Here is a 16,915-nt window from a genome sequence, read left to right on the forward strand (position 1 = left end):
TGTAGAGTTCAATAGCATGTTGACATTTTTAAGTTTAAAGAAAAATATTTAAGTAGAAAATCATCTCTGTTCTGGTCAACCATCCATTTAGTTTTCTACTCAATTTAATTTTGTTTTCTGTTGAGATTGTTCCCTTTTTTAAGAAACTGACCTACAACTCAATTTAGTTTTTAATAATTTTTGCAGCTATTATAAGAAATTGGTTTTATTTTTCTCACAGTCATTGAGAAAATGATATAGCAGTGTTGGAGAAGTTGGATTTAAGCAAAATTTCATAAATGCTGATGTGTGAGAACCAGAAAATCCCTAATGTAACTTACTGATAGATCGTATGTCCTGTTTATTAAGTGCTTACATGTGCTAGATATTAACGCTAAACGCTTTTCTGGCATCGTTTCATTTCCTCCTTCCAACACTTGGAGTGGATCTTTAGTAGGTGAGTAAAGTAAGGCAGAGAGAGATCATAATAGCTGAGTAGGCTCAAGTACTGTGATACTTCATAGTAATGCAGATAGACTAGTTTATTTCTTGCTAATATATCCACCCAGGATAGACGTTCCAAAAGGTGGATTAGGTATACCAGTTCTAGAAAAAAATTATGGAATTTGGCATTAATGGTACTTAAGTACTATGTATATATACTATATATATACTATGTGTGTGTATATATATATATATATAATAGCTTATATATGTAATATGGATAACACATATAAAAAGAAGTCTTTTTCAATAGTAATAGTCACTTACATATTGGTTATCTGTTCCTTTGTTTTATTGAATATGCTTTGTCTCCCAGTTTGATTTTCAGTTTCTTAAAAGCAGAGATTGTCTCTTTTGTCTTTTTTTTTTCTCTCCTGTGATGCTTTACAAATGTTGTTGGGACTTGCACACAGTAGATAGATGACTAGTGATTGTTGATTAATGTGTTCGTGAATTAAGTTTTATCAGCTATGAGATGAAGGGAAAAGGGTGTGCTTTGTCTTTTAGAAATGGTGAGTTCCAGTCCTACACGTATAAAGATGGAAAAAGGAGACCTTCCAACAAGATTAAAGTTATTGGAGGACTTGGTTCCTTTTGACAGTCCTTTGTTGATTGCATATGCTACCCGGTAAGTGGTCCTATGTATTGTTCATATGCATTAAAGCCCAGGCATTTTCTTGGTCTTAGTCTCTAAAGTTTTCCTCTATCACATGTTGAGCAGCTTCTTGTTAGTATATTTATTTTCATATCTAATAAATATGTAGATAATGTAACCAAGTTATATTATCTTACTGAAGTTGGAGACTAACATGTTTTGTTTTTAAATGCAGATTGTATGAGAAATTTGGAGAATCAGCCCTTCGATCCTTAATCAGGTTTTACCCATCCATTTTGCCTTCAGATGTCATGCAACTTTGTCATCATAATCCTGTACAGTTTTTGGCCTATTTAGACAGTCTGGTGAAATCAAGGCCCGAAGATCAACGGTGAGAATGAAAGAATATTTGCAGACTCTCTCTCTCTTTTTTTAAAGACTTTACTTTCCCTTGTGGCTCAGCTGGTAAAGAATCCACCTGCAATGTGGGAGACCTGAGTTTGATCCCTGGTTTGGGAAGATCCCCTGGAGAAGGGAACGGCTTCCCACTCCAGCATTCTGGCCTGGAGAATTCCATGAACTGTATAGTCCATGGGTTCGCAAAGAGTCGGACAGGACTGAGTGACTTTCACTTTCACTTTCTCTTGATAGAGTATTGTTGCTCTCATATAATCAGTTGAAACATTTTTACTATTAATTGCCACGGAATTGAGGTACCTGATGTAGAAGAGGGATTTTGGCAGTCATGTACCACTCTTGCACGATTCACAGTACATGTCACAAATGTGCACCTAACCACACTTCTCTTTCCTGCCTCTCCCTCAGAGATTCTCAGATCAACAGTGTGAAATTAAACTCCTGCTTCAGGGCCTAGGCTAAGACTGATAAACTTCCTTGTTTTCCCTGCCAGTGAGTGGATTTTCTGCTACCTTTTTGTGATGATATCCCAGCTTTCTGTTGGTGACTGTCAGTTCCAGCTCTCTCAGCCTCTTTGGACTGAGGCCTCTTTTCCTATCTTTCCGTGGTAGTAAACACACATGTCCCCAGATTATTGAGAACAGCAACTTTCCCCTCCCCCTTTCTGATTGGCTCACATTTAATATACTGGTATTTCTTTCTTTCTTTTTTTCTTTTGGCTCTTTGGTGTTATCTTGAGGCTCAACTGTTCATTTAAAAGGCTATTAGATTTTCAGCAGCATTTCTATACATCTTGTAGCAGAAGGTTTTTCAAGTTGTTTCGTCCACTATATTGATCCCTTAATAATGTTTTCTTCATATCTGCTCATTTTATTTTCCCTTTCTCAACATGAACATTGGTGATTTTTCTCTCCAACTTTCTCTTAGGCCATCCTTCCTTGAGTCCCTTCTACAGCCAGAGTCTTTAAGGTTGGATTGGCTGCTGTTGGCTGTGTCCCATGATGCTCCCCCAAGCACCAGCACTATGGATAATGAAGGAAACCCCAGGTATAAAGGAGTCATTTCTAAGCTTGGCTGCTCCTTTGGAATGGAACTAGTTTATTCACATAGAGCATTCTGGGCTTACTTTAGGGACAGCTGTGGAAGAGAGTTACCCAAATCATGTTAGTAATCAGATTGAGTGTACTGCCTAGTAGTTCTGAACGTTTGTTTGAATCACAGACCCTTTGAGAATCTGATGATTCCTGTCGGAAAAATACACATTCATGGAGAATTTTGCACATGATTTCAGAGAATTAAACTTGACCTCTGAAACTCTCTTATGGACCAACATTCAGAACTCTTGGTGATTAAACCTGTGTTAGAGGGAAAAGTGTGTGCATATTTGTTTGTGTGTTTTCTTCCTAGAAATTTGCCAAGGGATTTCTAGACAATACATAATCTAGGAATTTTTTTTTCTTTTTTAAATTGTGAAAGTACACCTTTATAGGAGACTTGGAAAATACAGAATAAGGTTACATATAGTTCCACTGTATGTTACAGTTATTTTTTAGTTGGAATATCAATATCAAACTTGGAATAATTAATAGAATGACTAGAAAAGTAGAAGGATTTAGTAGACCTGAAAAGCACTATGAACCAATTCAACATAGTTAAGATTTATATAAATTTCACACAACAGCAGGGCACAAATTCTATTCAAGTTCCCAAAGATTATAAACCAGGAGACACTGGAACATATTCAGGGACATAAAACAAGGTGCAAAAATTTCGTGGTCTAAAAGTATTGCAATCATAAAGTCTGTTCTCTTATCACTGTGAAATTATGTTAGAAAGTAATATCAAAATATATTTGAAAATAACTCATGTATTTTCAAGTGCAATATGACATTTATCGAGAGAGATTTTTGACTCAGCTATTGAAAGCCTTAATAAAGTGTCTAAAAGACAGAAAAGACATAGATGGTGGTTGCAGAGGAGAAGCATTTAATGAGAAATTAATATAAAAATGAGAAATTAATATAAAAATGAGAAATTAATATTAAGGATACTTCAAAAGCCCCATGTATGTGGAAATTAAATGTCCACTTTGGAATGATGGGTGTATCTGAGAATCTGTAGCAAGGAAAATTAGAAAACATTTGTAACAACAAAAATGAAAAGAGAATTTATCAGAATTTGTTGCATGCAGCTGAAGCTGTTCGGTGCAACTAAATACAATGTAGAGTCTTGAATAAGGTATTTTAAAAAGCCAAAATTCATAAAAAATACACAATGATGCTTGTAATATATCAGATATATTCCTTATGTTTTCTTCCTAAAGAAACTTTAAAAGTTCCCAAAATGCCTATCTTACATGCCTAGAAAAAAGGTCTGAAAAGATATAAAATGGCTCTCTGTGAATGATAGAATTTTGAATTTTCTTTTGATTTCTAAAATGTATAATTTAAAAAAATATACAGGTATTTGTCATAGGAAAAATAGCAATTTTAATGTTTTGAAAGCCAAGTAGAAATGTTTGAAAAATATAATGATGGAAAAAATAGAATTAAACTCTGTCCTTACCTATTAGCTGATGAATAAGCATTTTTATAGAGTTTATTTCCTATCTAATTTACTGATTTTTTTCAATTCTCAGGCCTCATTCCCACTTGTTTTCCTGGGGTTACAGTCAGCTCATCCTTCATCTGATTAAACTTCCTGCAGATTTTACAACAAAAGAGAAAATGACTGACATCTGTAGGTCTCATGGGTAAGTGAGAGTTTTTCTAGAAACTGAAGTTAAGGTTAGAGTCATTTTAGTTAATAACTTTGTAGTTAAGGGATTGAAGGTATATGCTTTGTCATTTTTTTTTTTTTGGCTGAAGTGCTTTTTTGTTTAAAGTGATAGTAAGCATCTTTTTTTGTTTTAAATTCTGAGCATATTTTATTTTGTGTGTCCATGAGACTGGTCCTTGCTTGTCCCTCTCTCCCCCTTCTGCTTAGTCGGTCACTCCAGTTCTTAGGTGTATTTAATTAAGTACCAAGCTGTGTGTCACAAGTTGTAATTGATAACAGTTTCTGGGAAGGGAGAGATCAGAATGGGCTCAGTAGAACTTCTGGTGAAGGACTCAGGGAGGAGGTGAGACTTGGAGGTAAGTCCTAAGAATGGGGAGGGTTTGTATTTAAAAATGAGCCAGGTAGAGGGCAGGTCAGCTGAGATCAACAGCAAGATCAAGGCCATGAAAACTGACATGGCTTTTTATCCGTATCACTTATTAGTCAGTTATTTATAGCCCAAAGGTGTTATCTCATGTTATCTTTGGCTTCCCCTGGATTACAGTCTTTTGGAGATAGGAGCATGCGTCTTACTTTTCCCTCGGTGCATAATTCAGAAAGTAGTAGGCACTTGATGCATATTTGTTCATTGGTAATGAAGGGTGAGACTGGCTAGGTGGTGGGTCATTAGGTCATATAGGACCTTGAAAGGTGGTTAAAAGAATTTATGATCCACATAGACCCTTTTAAACCTTTTGGTACAAAAATGGCATGACAAATGAAGGTTTCTAGTTTCATACGCGAGGAAGTTTGGAGACAGGAAATCAAGGCCAACTAGGAACCTGGTGCAGTAATTCAGGTGTGACTGAGTTGATTCCAGGGCAACAGAAAGAGCAAAGCCAGTGGGACATTTCAAAGGAACACACAGTGAGCTATAGATGCTGGGTATAGGAAATGAGGGAAGGGGAAGGTCAAGGAGAACTGCCAAAGTGTGCGTGTTTGGGGAAGAAATATGCTCGTTTTGTATTGAACCTGAAAGTTTATAAAGTATACGAGCTGAAACGTCTCATAGTTGGGGCTTGGCCTTGAGTGCATGCTTAGTTGCTCAGTTGTGTCTGACTGTTTGTGATCCCATGGACCATAGCCCACCAGGCTCCTCTGACTGGGATTTCCCAGGCAATATTACTGGAATGGGTTGCCATTTTCTCCCCTGGGGGTTCTTCCCAACCCAGGGATTAAACCGAAGTCTCCTGCATTGCAGGCAGATTCTTTACTGTCTGAGCCACCAGGGAATTAGTATTTATCACTAACTTTAATTTTTTTTTTTTCATAAGTGCTCTAGTTTGTGAGGGAATGAAAGTATTCTAAAAATATTTTATCACGATGTCCAATATGGTAGTCACTAGTCACATGTGGCCATTAAATCCTTGAAATATGTATTGGTCAACTGAAGAACTGGCTTTTAAATTTTATTTAATTTAAATGTAAATAGGGACGTCCCTGGCAGTCCAGTGGATGAGATTGTGTTTCCAAGGTGCAGGGAGCATGGGTACCATCACTAGTTGGGAAACTAAGATCCCACATGCCTCATGGCACAGCCAAAAATAAATAAATGTAAATAGCCACACGTGGCTAATATTACCATGTTGGACAGCAGAATGCCATGTAAATTCACTGCCTTTTGTTCTTCTCACCAACTTTGGTCTCTTTAAAGTTTTTGGCTTGGATATCTTATTCTCTGTTTGGAGCTGGAGAGAAGAAGAGAGGCCTTCACCAACATTGTGTATCTGAATGATATGAGCCTGATGGAAGGGGACAATGGTATGTAAATTCCAGTTGGTTACTCTTGGTTATAGTATTTTAGAAGTCACTACAGACTTTCTAATAAAGAAATGTGGTAATCATTTGAATGATCATATTCTTTCTTCTAGCTACTTGTCAAATTTGTGGAGTTTTTTGGATCCTTACTACTTCGTATATCATGAAATCGTAACTAGAAATAAACTGCAGGCAACTTTTCTGTTTCATGAATGCCTAATGTGTGAGGCGTCCTACCAGATGCTTTTCCATCTAGTTAAATGAAATAACAAACCTGTGGGATAGTTACTATTACTTCTATTTCACAGAAGCTATAATTGAGGCCCAGAAAAAGGATAGTTTCCCCACAGTCATACACCTGGTTAATGCTGGAACTGGTATTCAGGCCAGGTCCAACCATCTCTAAAGCTCATGCTCAGGTTTTTTCTCTTCATCATGTTGCCTTTTTACACAGCCCCAAAGTTAGAGATCATTAAGATGAACTTAGAGTAGGAGTCGGATTTTCCTAAGCCTTTAAAAGTATTTAGGTACTTTTTTTTTTTTTAATTTTCATCAATTCAGTACAGATAAAATGGCAGGAGGCCAGGATTTTGACACTGAAGTCTGAGAGTTTATCCTCCACTCAGAGAGGTGGTCTTGGATTTGTAGTGTTGCTTTATTCATCTCAATGCAGAGATACCCACAGCATGACATCAGGATCCTTCGTAAGCAGTGTGACCACCTGCTGCTTTCAGTGCTGTTGGTATAGAAGAAGCAAAGTTAGAACCAAGCAAAGAAACCAGGTGACTGGCAAGGGTTAGCTTCAGATGTCACAACTATAGCAATAATAACTGAAAATATCACCTAAAATTCTTCCCACCCAGATAAAAGTACTCTTATTTCGTTAATATAATAATAATAATAATAGCTAGTCTTACCCTTGGTATATTAAATGAGGGTCTTTTCTTGACATTTCTCTCTCCTAACTCATTTTATCACTTTAAAGCTTGTTGATCTTACTGCCCAATATATATCTCATACCTATTTACTTTCTTTTGTTCTGCCACCATCATTCTGGTCCCAGCTACTTGTCTAGATACTATAATAACTTTATTATTGGACATCAGATTTTCATTCTTACCCATGTTTAACTCATTTTCCTTCTGGGTCTTTTCTTTCCCAATTAAAACTTTTATTGAGGTAACATTGGTTTATAACATTGTATAAGTTTTATGTGTATAACATTTTTCACTTTTTTATAATCTACAGAGTGGTCACTGCTAAATATTGAGTTTCCATGTGTCATCAAGTTTGTTCCCATTTACCCAGTTCACCCTGCCCCGGCTCCATCCCCTCTGCTAACTACTACTTTGTTCTTTGCATCTACATGTTTGTTTTTGTTTGGTTTGTTCATTTATTTTATTTTATTTTATTTTATTTTATTTTTTGGTTTTGTCTATTCCACCTATGAGTGAAATCATGTGGTGTTTGTCTTTGTCTGACTTATTTCACTTAGCATAATACCCTCAAGGTCCATCTGTGTTCCACAAGTGGCGAGATTTCTTCTTTTTTTTATGGCTGAGTAGTCTGTAATCTCTGTGTGTGTATCACATCTTCTTTATCCACTCATCTATTGAGGGGCACTTAGGTTGATTCCATATCTTGGCTGTTATAAATAGTGCTGCAGTGAACATAGGGGTGCATATATTTTTTCCAATTAGTGTTTTCATATTCTTTGGATAAATATTAGAAGTGGGATTGCTGGGTCAGATGGTGGGTCTAGTTTCAGTTTTTTGAGATACCTCCCTGTTTTCGACAGTGGCCGTATCAGTTTACATTCCCAACAGTATACGTAGTTCCTTTTTCTCTGCATCCTTGCCAGTATTTGCTGTTTGTAGACTTTTTGATGATAGCTATTCTGACATGTGTCAAGTGGTATCTCATATGGGTTTGACTTGCATTTCTCTAATAATCAGTGATGTATAACATCTTTTCTTATGCTTATTGGCCATCTGTATGTCATCTTTGGGAAAATGTCTATTTAGCGCCTTTGGTCAGTTTTTCATCTAGTTGTGTGTTTTTGGTTATTAACCCCTTACTATTTTAAATATCTTCTCTCATTTGGTAGATCATCTTTTCATTTTATGGATGGTTTCTTTCGCTGTGCAGAAGCTTTTAATTTTTTTTTAATTAAAAAAAATTTTTTTTTATTTTTTCATGCAGAAGCTTTTTAGTTTGATGTAGCCCTGTTTATTTTTGCTCGTTTCCCTTGCCTGAGGAGACCTATCTAGAAAGATATTGCTAAGACTGATGTCAAAGAGAGCCGCGTCTCTGTTTTCTTCTAGTTTAATGGTTTTGAGTCTATTTAAGTCTTCAATCCATTTTGAATTGATTCTTGTGTATGGTGTGAGATAGTGGTCTATTTTCATTTTTTTGCTTCATGCAAAAAAATGTCCCCAACAGTGTCCCCAGTGCCATTTATTTAAGACACTATCCTTTCTCTGTTGGATGTGTCTTGTTCCTTTCTTTTGTATTAATTGTCCATACATGTATGGGTTTATTTCTGGGCTCTCAGTTTTATTCCATTGATCTATGTATCTGTTTTTTTCTGCCACTACCGTGCTGTTTTGATTGCTGTGGTTTTGTAATATACTTTGAAATCAAGGCATGTGATATCTCCAGCTTTGTTCTTTTCATTCAGGATTGTTTTGGATATTTGGGGTCTTTCATGGTTACATATAAATCTTAGAATTTTTTGTCTTATTTCTGTGAAAAAAATGTTTCTGGGATCTCGATAAGGATTGCATTGACTCTATAGCATGCTTTGGAAATATGGACATTTTAACAATGTGAATTCTTTCAGTCCCTGAGCAGGCAGTGTCTTTCCATTTATTTGTGCCTTCTTCAGTTTCTTTCAGCTGTGTCTGATAGTTTTCTGTGTATAGGTTTTTCACCTCCTTGATTAAACCTATTCATAAATATTTTATTCTTTTCGTTTTCATTGTAAATTGAATTGTTTTCTTAATTTCTCTTTCTGCTAGCTCATTGTTAACATATGGAAATGCAACAGATTTTTAAGATAATTTTTATTTTGTTACTTGTAGCTGTGCTAGGTCTTCACAGCCACATGGGTTTCTCTTGTTATGGAGCATAGCCCTAGGCACCTGGTCTTCAGTGGTTGGCAACATGTGGGCTCAGCAGTTGCATCTGCTGGACTCTGGAGCACAGACTCAGTAGTTGTGTTGCATAGACTTAGCTGCCCTGTGGCATGTGGGATCTTCCTGACCCAGGAATCGAACCCACAACTCCTTCATTGACAGATGGATTCTTTTCCACTGAGCCACCAGGGAAGCCCCTGCAACAGATTTTTGAATGTTGATTTGTACCCTGCAGCTTTATTCGTTTGTTATTTCTAATAGTTCTTGTCTTCAGGGTTTTCTGTGTGTAAAATCACGTCATCCACAAACAGTGAGTTTCGCTTCTTCCTTTGCAACTTGGATGCCTTTCATTTCTTTTTCTTGCCTGAATGCTCTACTGAAAGTCGGACTTCTAGTACTATGTTGAATAAGAGTGATGAGAGTGGCCATCCTTGTCTTGGTCCTGATTTTAGAGGACTAGCTTTCAGTTTTTCATCATTGAAAATTTTATTAGTTGTGGATTTGTTGTATATGGCCTTTTTAGGTTGCATTATGTTTCTTCTATACCCACTTTATTGAAATTTTTTTTTTATCATAAATGGGCATTGAACCTTGTCATATGCTTTTTTTGCATCTATTGAAATGATCATATGATCATTCGTCCTTGATTTTGTTAATGTGGTATATCATGTGAATTGATTTGTAGACACAACCCTCCTTGCATCCCATGGTGTGTGGGATCTTAGTTCCCTGATTAGGGTTCAGGCCTGTGCCCCTTCAGTTGGAAATGCGGAGTCTTTTTTTTTTTATGGTTTTTTTTTTTTATTTTTTTATTTTTTTTAATTTTTTTTTTTCCATTTATTTTTATTAGTTGGAGGCTAATTACTTTACATCATTACAGTAGTTTTTGTCATACATTGAAATGAATTAGCCATGGATTTACATGTATTCCCCATCCCAGTCCCCCCTCCCACCTCCCTCTCCACCCGATCCCTCTGGGTCTTCCCAGTGCACCAGGCCCGAGCACTTGTCTCGTGTACCCAACCTGGGCTGGTGATCTGTTTCACCCTAGGTAATATACATGTTTCAATGCTGTTCTCTTGAAACATCCCACCCTCGCCTTCTCCCAGAGTCCACAAGTCTGTTCTATACATCTGAGTCTCTTTTTCTGTTTTGCATATAGGGTTATCATTACCATCTTTCTAAAGTCCATATATATGTGTTAGTATACTGTAATGGTCTTTATCTTTCTGGCTTACTTCGCTCTGTATAATGGGCTCCAGTTTCATCCATCTCATTAGAACTGATTCAAATGAATTCTTTTTAATGGCTGAGTAATATTCCATGGTGTATATGTACCACAGCTTCCTCATCCATTCGTCTGCTGATGGGCATCTGGGTTGCTTCCATGTCCTGGCTATTATAAACAGTGCTGCGATGAACATTGGGGTGCACGTGTCTCTTTCAGATCTGGTTTCCTCGGTGTGTATGCCCAGAAGTGGGATTGCTGGGTCATATGGCAGTTCTATTTCCAGCTTTTTAAGAAATCTCCACACTGTTTTCCATAGTGGCTGTACTAATTTGCATTCCCACCAACAGTGTAAGAGGGTTCCCTTTTCTCCATACCCTCTCCAGCATTTATTGCTTGTAGACTTTTGGATAGCAGCCATCCTGACTGGCGTATAATGGTACCTCATTGTGGTTTTGATTTGCAAGAAATGCGGAGTCTTAATCACTGGATCACCAAAGAAGTCCTCCTTTATTAGAGTTTTAAACTCTTTTGTAAAGTATTCCTCTGTTCATTCACTTTTTCCCCTCTGTTCACTTTTATTCCTGAGTTCATTGAACTGCCTTTCCGTTTTGCTTTTTTTTTTTGTAGCTCTTTGACTTTCCTCATGAAGGCTGTTTTGAATTCTCCTATCAGTTAGCTCACAATGTTCTGTAACTTTAAGTTAGGTTACTGGAGAAGTGTCATTGTCCTTTTGTGATAAAGTGCTACTATGGTTCTTCTTGATCTTTGATGAAATTTTTCCTCTGCGGGCACATTTAAGTAGCAAGTAACCTCTCTGCTTGATTCTGATAACACAGTAGGTTACAAGGTAGAGGCCTTTCCTTTGTTTTCCAGCAGATGGCGCCACAGCACACGTTTTGGGTTTCTCTTCCCTCAGCTGCTTCTGTTGATGTTTGAAAGTCAGCCCTTGATGCCCTGCACCGTCTCTCTCTGCCACGCGGCCTTCGTCATCACTTCTTGTCCCTGCAGGGCCACGGATGCCTTTCTTCTGCTGGGTTGCCGGCATAGCCGCCTGGTTCACCTCCTGTTCAGGATCCCTTGAGTGGCAGCTTCCACTGCTGTTGTGGGGAAGCGGGGAGTAGGGAGGAGGAGCCATGTCCGGTGCTCTAAGATTCGTGGCTCTGCGACTCTGGCGGGGGCCGGGGGGTGGTGGGGCGACTGGAGTCTTGTGCACTGCCTCCCCTGCTGCTGTCAGCCTCTCTCGGCCGGAGGTCTGGGCACTGCGGGCACCATCTCCATTGTTCCTGTGGTTCTGCCGCCTCCGTGTGTTCCCGTTGGCCACCTTCAGCTGTGCATTTGTGCGGGAAATTCTCCAGTGTCTCGGTGTATTGGACACAGGCACCTCTGTGGGCTTGTGAATGTTTTACTGGTGGTATGATGAATGGGAGAGACAAAGGTAGCTTTTCACTCTACCGTGTTACCGACTCTCAGAATGCTTCTTTTAAACAAAAATTGGGTTATGTGGCTCTCCTCCTTGAAACTCCTTACACTTGACTCAAGTCTAGATTCTTAAGCTGTTCCCTTATGGCCTGGCCCTGTCATCTCATTCTCAATCCTCACCGGCACCTTTGCGTTCCTTGAGTTCACCTAGTTTCTTCCTGTGTCATCTTCCATGTTTCTCTGATCAGAAACGTAAGCTCTTTTACCCCTCCTTCCTGACACCTTCCGTGCATGTATGTCACATGCATACGGGTCACATGCACATGCGTGGTAAACTTGTCTCATCTTTCAGCTCTTTGCTTAAATGTCACTCTCATAGAGCCCTCCTCTGATCCTCAAAAAACAGAAAAAAAAAAAAACTCCACTTGCCAGTCTCTCTGATGGCTCTTTGATCTTTTCCTTTATAGCAGGCACTTGTTACAATTTATGAGCATAGATTTGTTTATGTGCTTACTAAGTTCTTTCTCCCTTATTAGACCATGATCGCCGCAGCAGTGCAGTACTCATCATGTCTGTCTGTTTCACATCCGTGTTCAATGCCTAGCATGGAGTGTGCCCTGTAGAGGCTAATTTCATGGCTTCTCCTTGTCATGAGCTATTTATTCAACACATATTCAGAAAACAGCTTTGTGTCGGGGTGGTGAGATGATGTTCTTTAATATTTTTATGTTTTGGTATGAAACATTTTTCCGAATGGTTTCTCCTGTGTACAGGCAGAGTGCTCAGAGCCCACGTTGTTTCTGTGTTTTTGAGTAGGTTGGATCCCAGAAACTGTGGAAGAATGGAAGCTTCTCCTACATCTGGTGCAGAACACAAGCACCAAGCCAGCCCCACAGCAGTCACCAGATGGAAACTTCAGCGACGGGCCTTCCCCTATCACTGTGGAGACTGTGGCCCTCCTCTTAGCTAAGGCCGTGGGCCCAGACCGGGCCTGGTCACTGCTCCAGGAATGTGGTTTGACCCTGGAGCTGTCAGAGAGGTTTACTAGAACCTGCGATATCCTGAGAATTGCCGAGAAAAGGCAGAGGTAATGTCTGTCTGTCCTGCCCTCGTCCTGCCCTGTCCACAAGCACTTGGGGAGTGTAGAATCCCACAGATTTTCAGAGGGGGCGGGACTGTATAGATCACATAGTCCCAACCCCTCACTCACAGAGGGAACAGAGACTCCTCTGTTGATTTAGGTGATTAAGGGAAGAGGCTAAAGTAATACTTTGTTCATAGTCATGACCAAGATACTTGTAGGTTGATGTGAATACCCAAATATGATGTATACTCAATTCTTTAAGAATGTTATTTGTACCATATTCCTAATACCAGCAATGCAGGAGACCAGGGTTTGATCCCTGGGTCAGGAAAATCCCCTGGAGAAGGGAATGGCAATCCACTCCAGTATTCTTGCCTGGAGAATCCCATGGGCGGAGGAGCCTGGCAGGCTATAGTCCATGGGGTTGCAAAGAGTCGGACACAACTGAGCGACTCACACATACACACACACACCCCTGATCAGCTCAGTCAGTTAAAAAAAATTTTTTTTTTTAAATTTTAAAAAATTGTGGTAAAATACAGATAACATGAAATTTACTGTCAGCCATTTTTGAGTAGTTGGTTCAGTAATGTTAAGTATGTTCGTGTCATTGTGAAATTAGTTTCCAAAACCTTTTCATCTTACAAAACTGAAACTCCGTCCCCACGATTCCCTTCTCCTCCCTCTGCCCCCACCCTGGCAAGCACTGTTCTTCTTTCTATCTGGGACCATAGTGTGTGTCTTTTTGTGGCTGGCTTATTTCACTTAGTATAATGTCCTTAACCATCTTGTAGCATTTGTCAGAGTTTCCCTTTTTTCTGATACTGAATAATATTTCGTTGTATGTATATAACTACGTTTTGTTTATCTGCTCATCTCTTGATAGACACTTGGGTTGCTTCCGCCTCTTGCTATTGTGAGTAATGCTGCTGTGAACATGAGGATACAAATCTCTCTTTGAGACCCTGCTTTCAGTTCTTTTGGGTGTATACCCAGGTGTGAAATTGCTGGATCAGATGGTACTTCTGTTTTTAAATTTTTAAGACACTCCTATACTAATTTCCATGGATCCTGCACCATTCTGCATTTCCACCAGTGGTGCTCAAGGGTTCCTGTTACTCTGCATCCCTACCAACACTAGTTATTATTTTTTGATAGTTAGCTATCCTAATGGGCATGAGGTGATATCTCATTATGGTTTTTATTTGCATCTTCCTAGTGATTAGTGGTGTTGAACACCTTTTCATATGCTTGTTGGCCATTTGAATGTCATCTTTGGAAAAATACCTGTTAAAGTTTTTTGCCCATTTTTAAATTGCATTGTTTTTTGTCATATGAATTCTTTACATATTCTGGATATTGACCTATGAGATACATGATTTGCAAATATTTTCTCTTACTATATAGCACAAGGTGCCATATTCATAGGTTGCCTTTTCACTCTGTTAGTTTTGTCTTTTGATTCACAGAATCAGTCAGCGTTTTGAATTCTTTACTTCTGTGAAGAATGAACAATGACAACTAAATTTGCTTGTTTCTTTTCTTTGGGATTTCAGAGCCTTGATACAAAGCATGCTCGAAAAATGTGATCGGTTTCTCTGGTCTCAGCAGGCCTAGCTGAAGAAGACGCAGCAGGGTGTCACGACATGTTGAGAATGACTGAATTGTGCTCCTGAGCCTCCTGAATGCATTTGTTCTTGAAGGAAAGGCCCCACCGGAGGTCCCAGCACCTTTTAGGGAGCACCTTCATACCTCTGCATTTGTGGCTCTGTCTGTGACCTCAGTGTTTTTCAACCAAAGTTGAATTTTGAAAGGAATCAGTCCTTGTTTGCTAAAATGAAATGCTTTGGAAGGAAGCAGAATGTGAATATTCCCAGCTGTGCAGCCCTTACGCTGGACAACAGTATTATTGGTTCCTTGTTGGTGGACTGGAGGCATTCTTTGCCTATTGTGACTGCCATGCAGGGAGCAAAAGTTTCTCAACCTGTTCACGTGAAGACATAGCAATGTAGTTGATAGAAATTGAATTCCTTTCTTATCTTCTCTGGGATACTTGAGAAATTACCAAAGTAAGACCTGGTAGAATGGAGTTAACACATAAACTAAGTGAACCACTGAAGTTTCAAATTAAATGTATAAATGAAATGGCCCCGTATTTAAATTGAGCTAATTTAGAATATGTTTTTTTCTAGTGCTTGACATTTTCTAATCCCAACATATATAAAACTAATTCATTACTGGAGATGTTTTACTCCAGTCTTTCCTAAATAAAGTAGCCCAAAGGAATTGTGCACTTTTAAAGTTTTTTTTTAAAAGCCATAATAAAGGCAGGCTGAGTATTGATAAAGACTGCAGCAAGTACTTGTATTATTTAAGCCAAGTACTAGATTACCATTTTCAGGCTTCTGTATACTTACACAGCATGTTTTATTAATAATAAATGTAAAATTTGATTTAAAATGTTATTTGACTAGAATGTAGACATGAGGCCCATTGTGTGTAATTTGCAGGAAGGTGTGGTATAAACTCAGCGTGGAATAAGCAAAATGTTGGATACATTGAATGAATGATTCACTTCTTTTTTTTTTTTTCATTTGTAACACAGCCAGAGAACTAGAGACACAAGTTTCTGTCTCTAACAGTTCAGACAGTTCATTCCTTCCTGTTAGGAAATCCTAACAGTTTTGGTCACCAGTGTGTGGCAACGTGTGTGTGTCGTGTGTTTCCCCACACCAAGCAATTCTCCAGTATCAGCTGAGTGTTCTTTCCACTCATCTGAAAGTTCAGTCCGGAGATGGCATTGAATTCTACAGGTTAAGGCTCATTCCCACAAAACTGCCAGCACTTAAGACGCCAGTCACAAGTCCAGGTTGTTAACTGTACAGGCACTCCTCTTTTTATTGCAGTTTGTCTTGTGCTTCACAGATACTGTTCTGTAATTTTTTTGAACAAATTGGAGATTTGTGGCAACCCTGCACTGAGTAAGTCTATCAGTACAGTTTTCCAACAGCATTTCCTCACTTTGTGTCTCTGTCACATTTTTGTGATTCTTGCAAAATACAGAGTTTTTCACTATTATTTGTCATGGTGATCTGTGTCAGTGATCTTTATTGTTACTGCTGTAAATGTTCTGTGGCATCACTGCACCCACGGAAGGCAGTGAACTTGATCGAGAAATGTGTGTTCTGACTGTTTCAACTGATTATTCCCCATCTCTTTCCCTTTCTTCAGGCCTCCCCATTCCCTGACACACAGCGATAGGCCAATTAATAACCTTATAACAGTCTCTTAAGTGTTCCAGTGAAAGGAAGAACTAGTTATACATCTCTCATTTAAATCAGAAGGTAGAAATGATTAAACTAAGTGAGGAAGGCATGTTGAAAGCTGGAGTAGGCTGAAAGCTAGGCCTGTTGCATCAAACAGCCAAATTGTGAGTGTAAAGGAAAAGTATGTGATAGAAATTAAAAATGCTACTCTGATGAATACAAGAATGAGAAAAAAGTGAAACAGCCTTGTTGCTGATATGGAGAACGTTTTAGTAGTCTAGACATAAGCTCAAGCCAACCAGAGCATTACCGTTAGCCCGAGTGTAATCCAGAGCAAGGCTGAAAGAGATGAGGAAGCTGCAGAAGAAATATTTGAAGCTAGCAGAAGTTGATCCATGAAGGTTAAGGAAAGAAGTTGTCTTCATAACTTTTGTGTAAGGTGAAGCAGTTAAATGTTGATATAGAAGCTGCAGCAAGTTATCCAGAAGGTCAAAGATCATTAATGAAGGTGGCTACACTAAATAACAGATTTTCAGTGTTGATGGAGCAGCTTTATATTGGAAAAGAATGCCGTCTAGTACTTTTCATCTAGCTAGATAGGCAAAGTCAATGCCTGGTTCTGAAGTTTCAAAGGACTGTTAGGGGCTAATGCAGATAGTGTCTGAGTTGAAGCCAGTGCTTATTTACCATGGTGAACATTCTGGGACC

The 16,915-nt window shown here is 38.7% G+C and overlaps 1 protein-coding gene across 2 annotated transcripts in view; it reads left to right on the plus strand.

Moving 5' to 3' along the window:
• The window catches only part of HPS5 (HPS5 biogenesis of lysosomal organelles complex 2 subunit 2), a 42,038-nt gene extending 26,019 nt beyond the window's left edge, over positions 1-16,019 (plus strand). For both annotated transcript variants that reach the window (XM_020907713.2, XM_020907714.2), the window contains exons 17-23: positions 991-1,111; positions 1,314-1,469; positions 2,423-2,542; positions 4,134-4,247; positions 5,967-6,073; positions 12,674-12,944; positions 14,498-16,019. In XM_020907713.2, coding sequence (XP_020763372.2) covers positions 991-1,111; positions 1,314-1,469; positions 2,423-2,542; positions 4,134-4,247; positions 5,967-6,073; positions 12,674-12,944; positions 14,498-14,558 — 950 coding nt within the window. In that variant the 3' untranslated portion in view covers positions 14,559-16,019. The remainder of the gene's footprint in view (positions 1-990; positions 1,112-1,313; positions 1,470-2,422; positions 2,543-4,133; positions 4,248-5,966; positions 6,074-12,673; positions 12,945-14,497) is intronic.
• Positions 16,020-16,915: the final 896 nt, after the last annotated feature.

This window comes from Odocoileus virginianus, chromosome 28, assembly GCF_023699985.2.
Source record: "Odocoileus virginianus isolate 20LAN1187 ecotype Illinois chromosome 28, Ovbor_1.2, whole genome shotgun sequence".
NCBI lineage: Eukaryota > Metazoa > Chordata > Mammalia > Artiodactyla > Cervidae > Odocoileus > Odocoileus virginianus.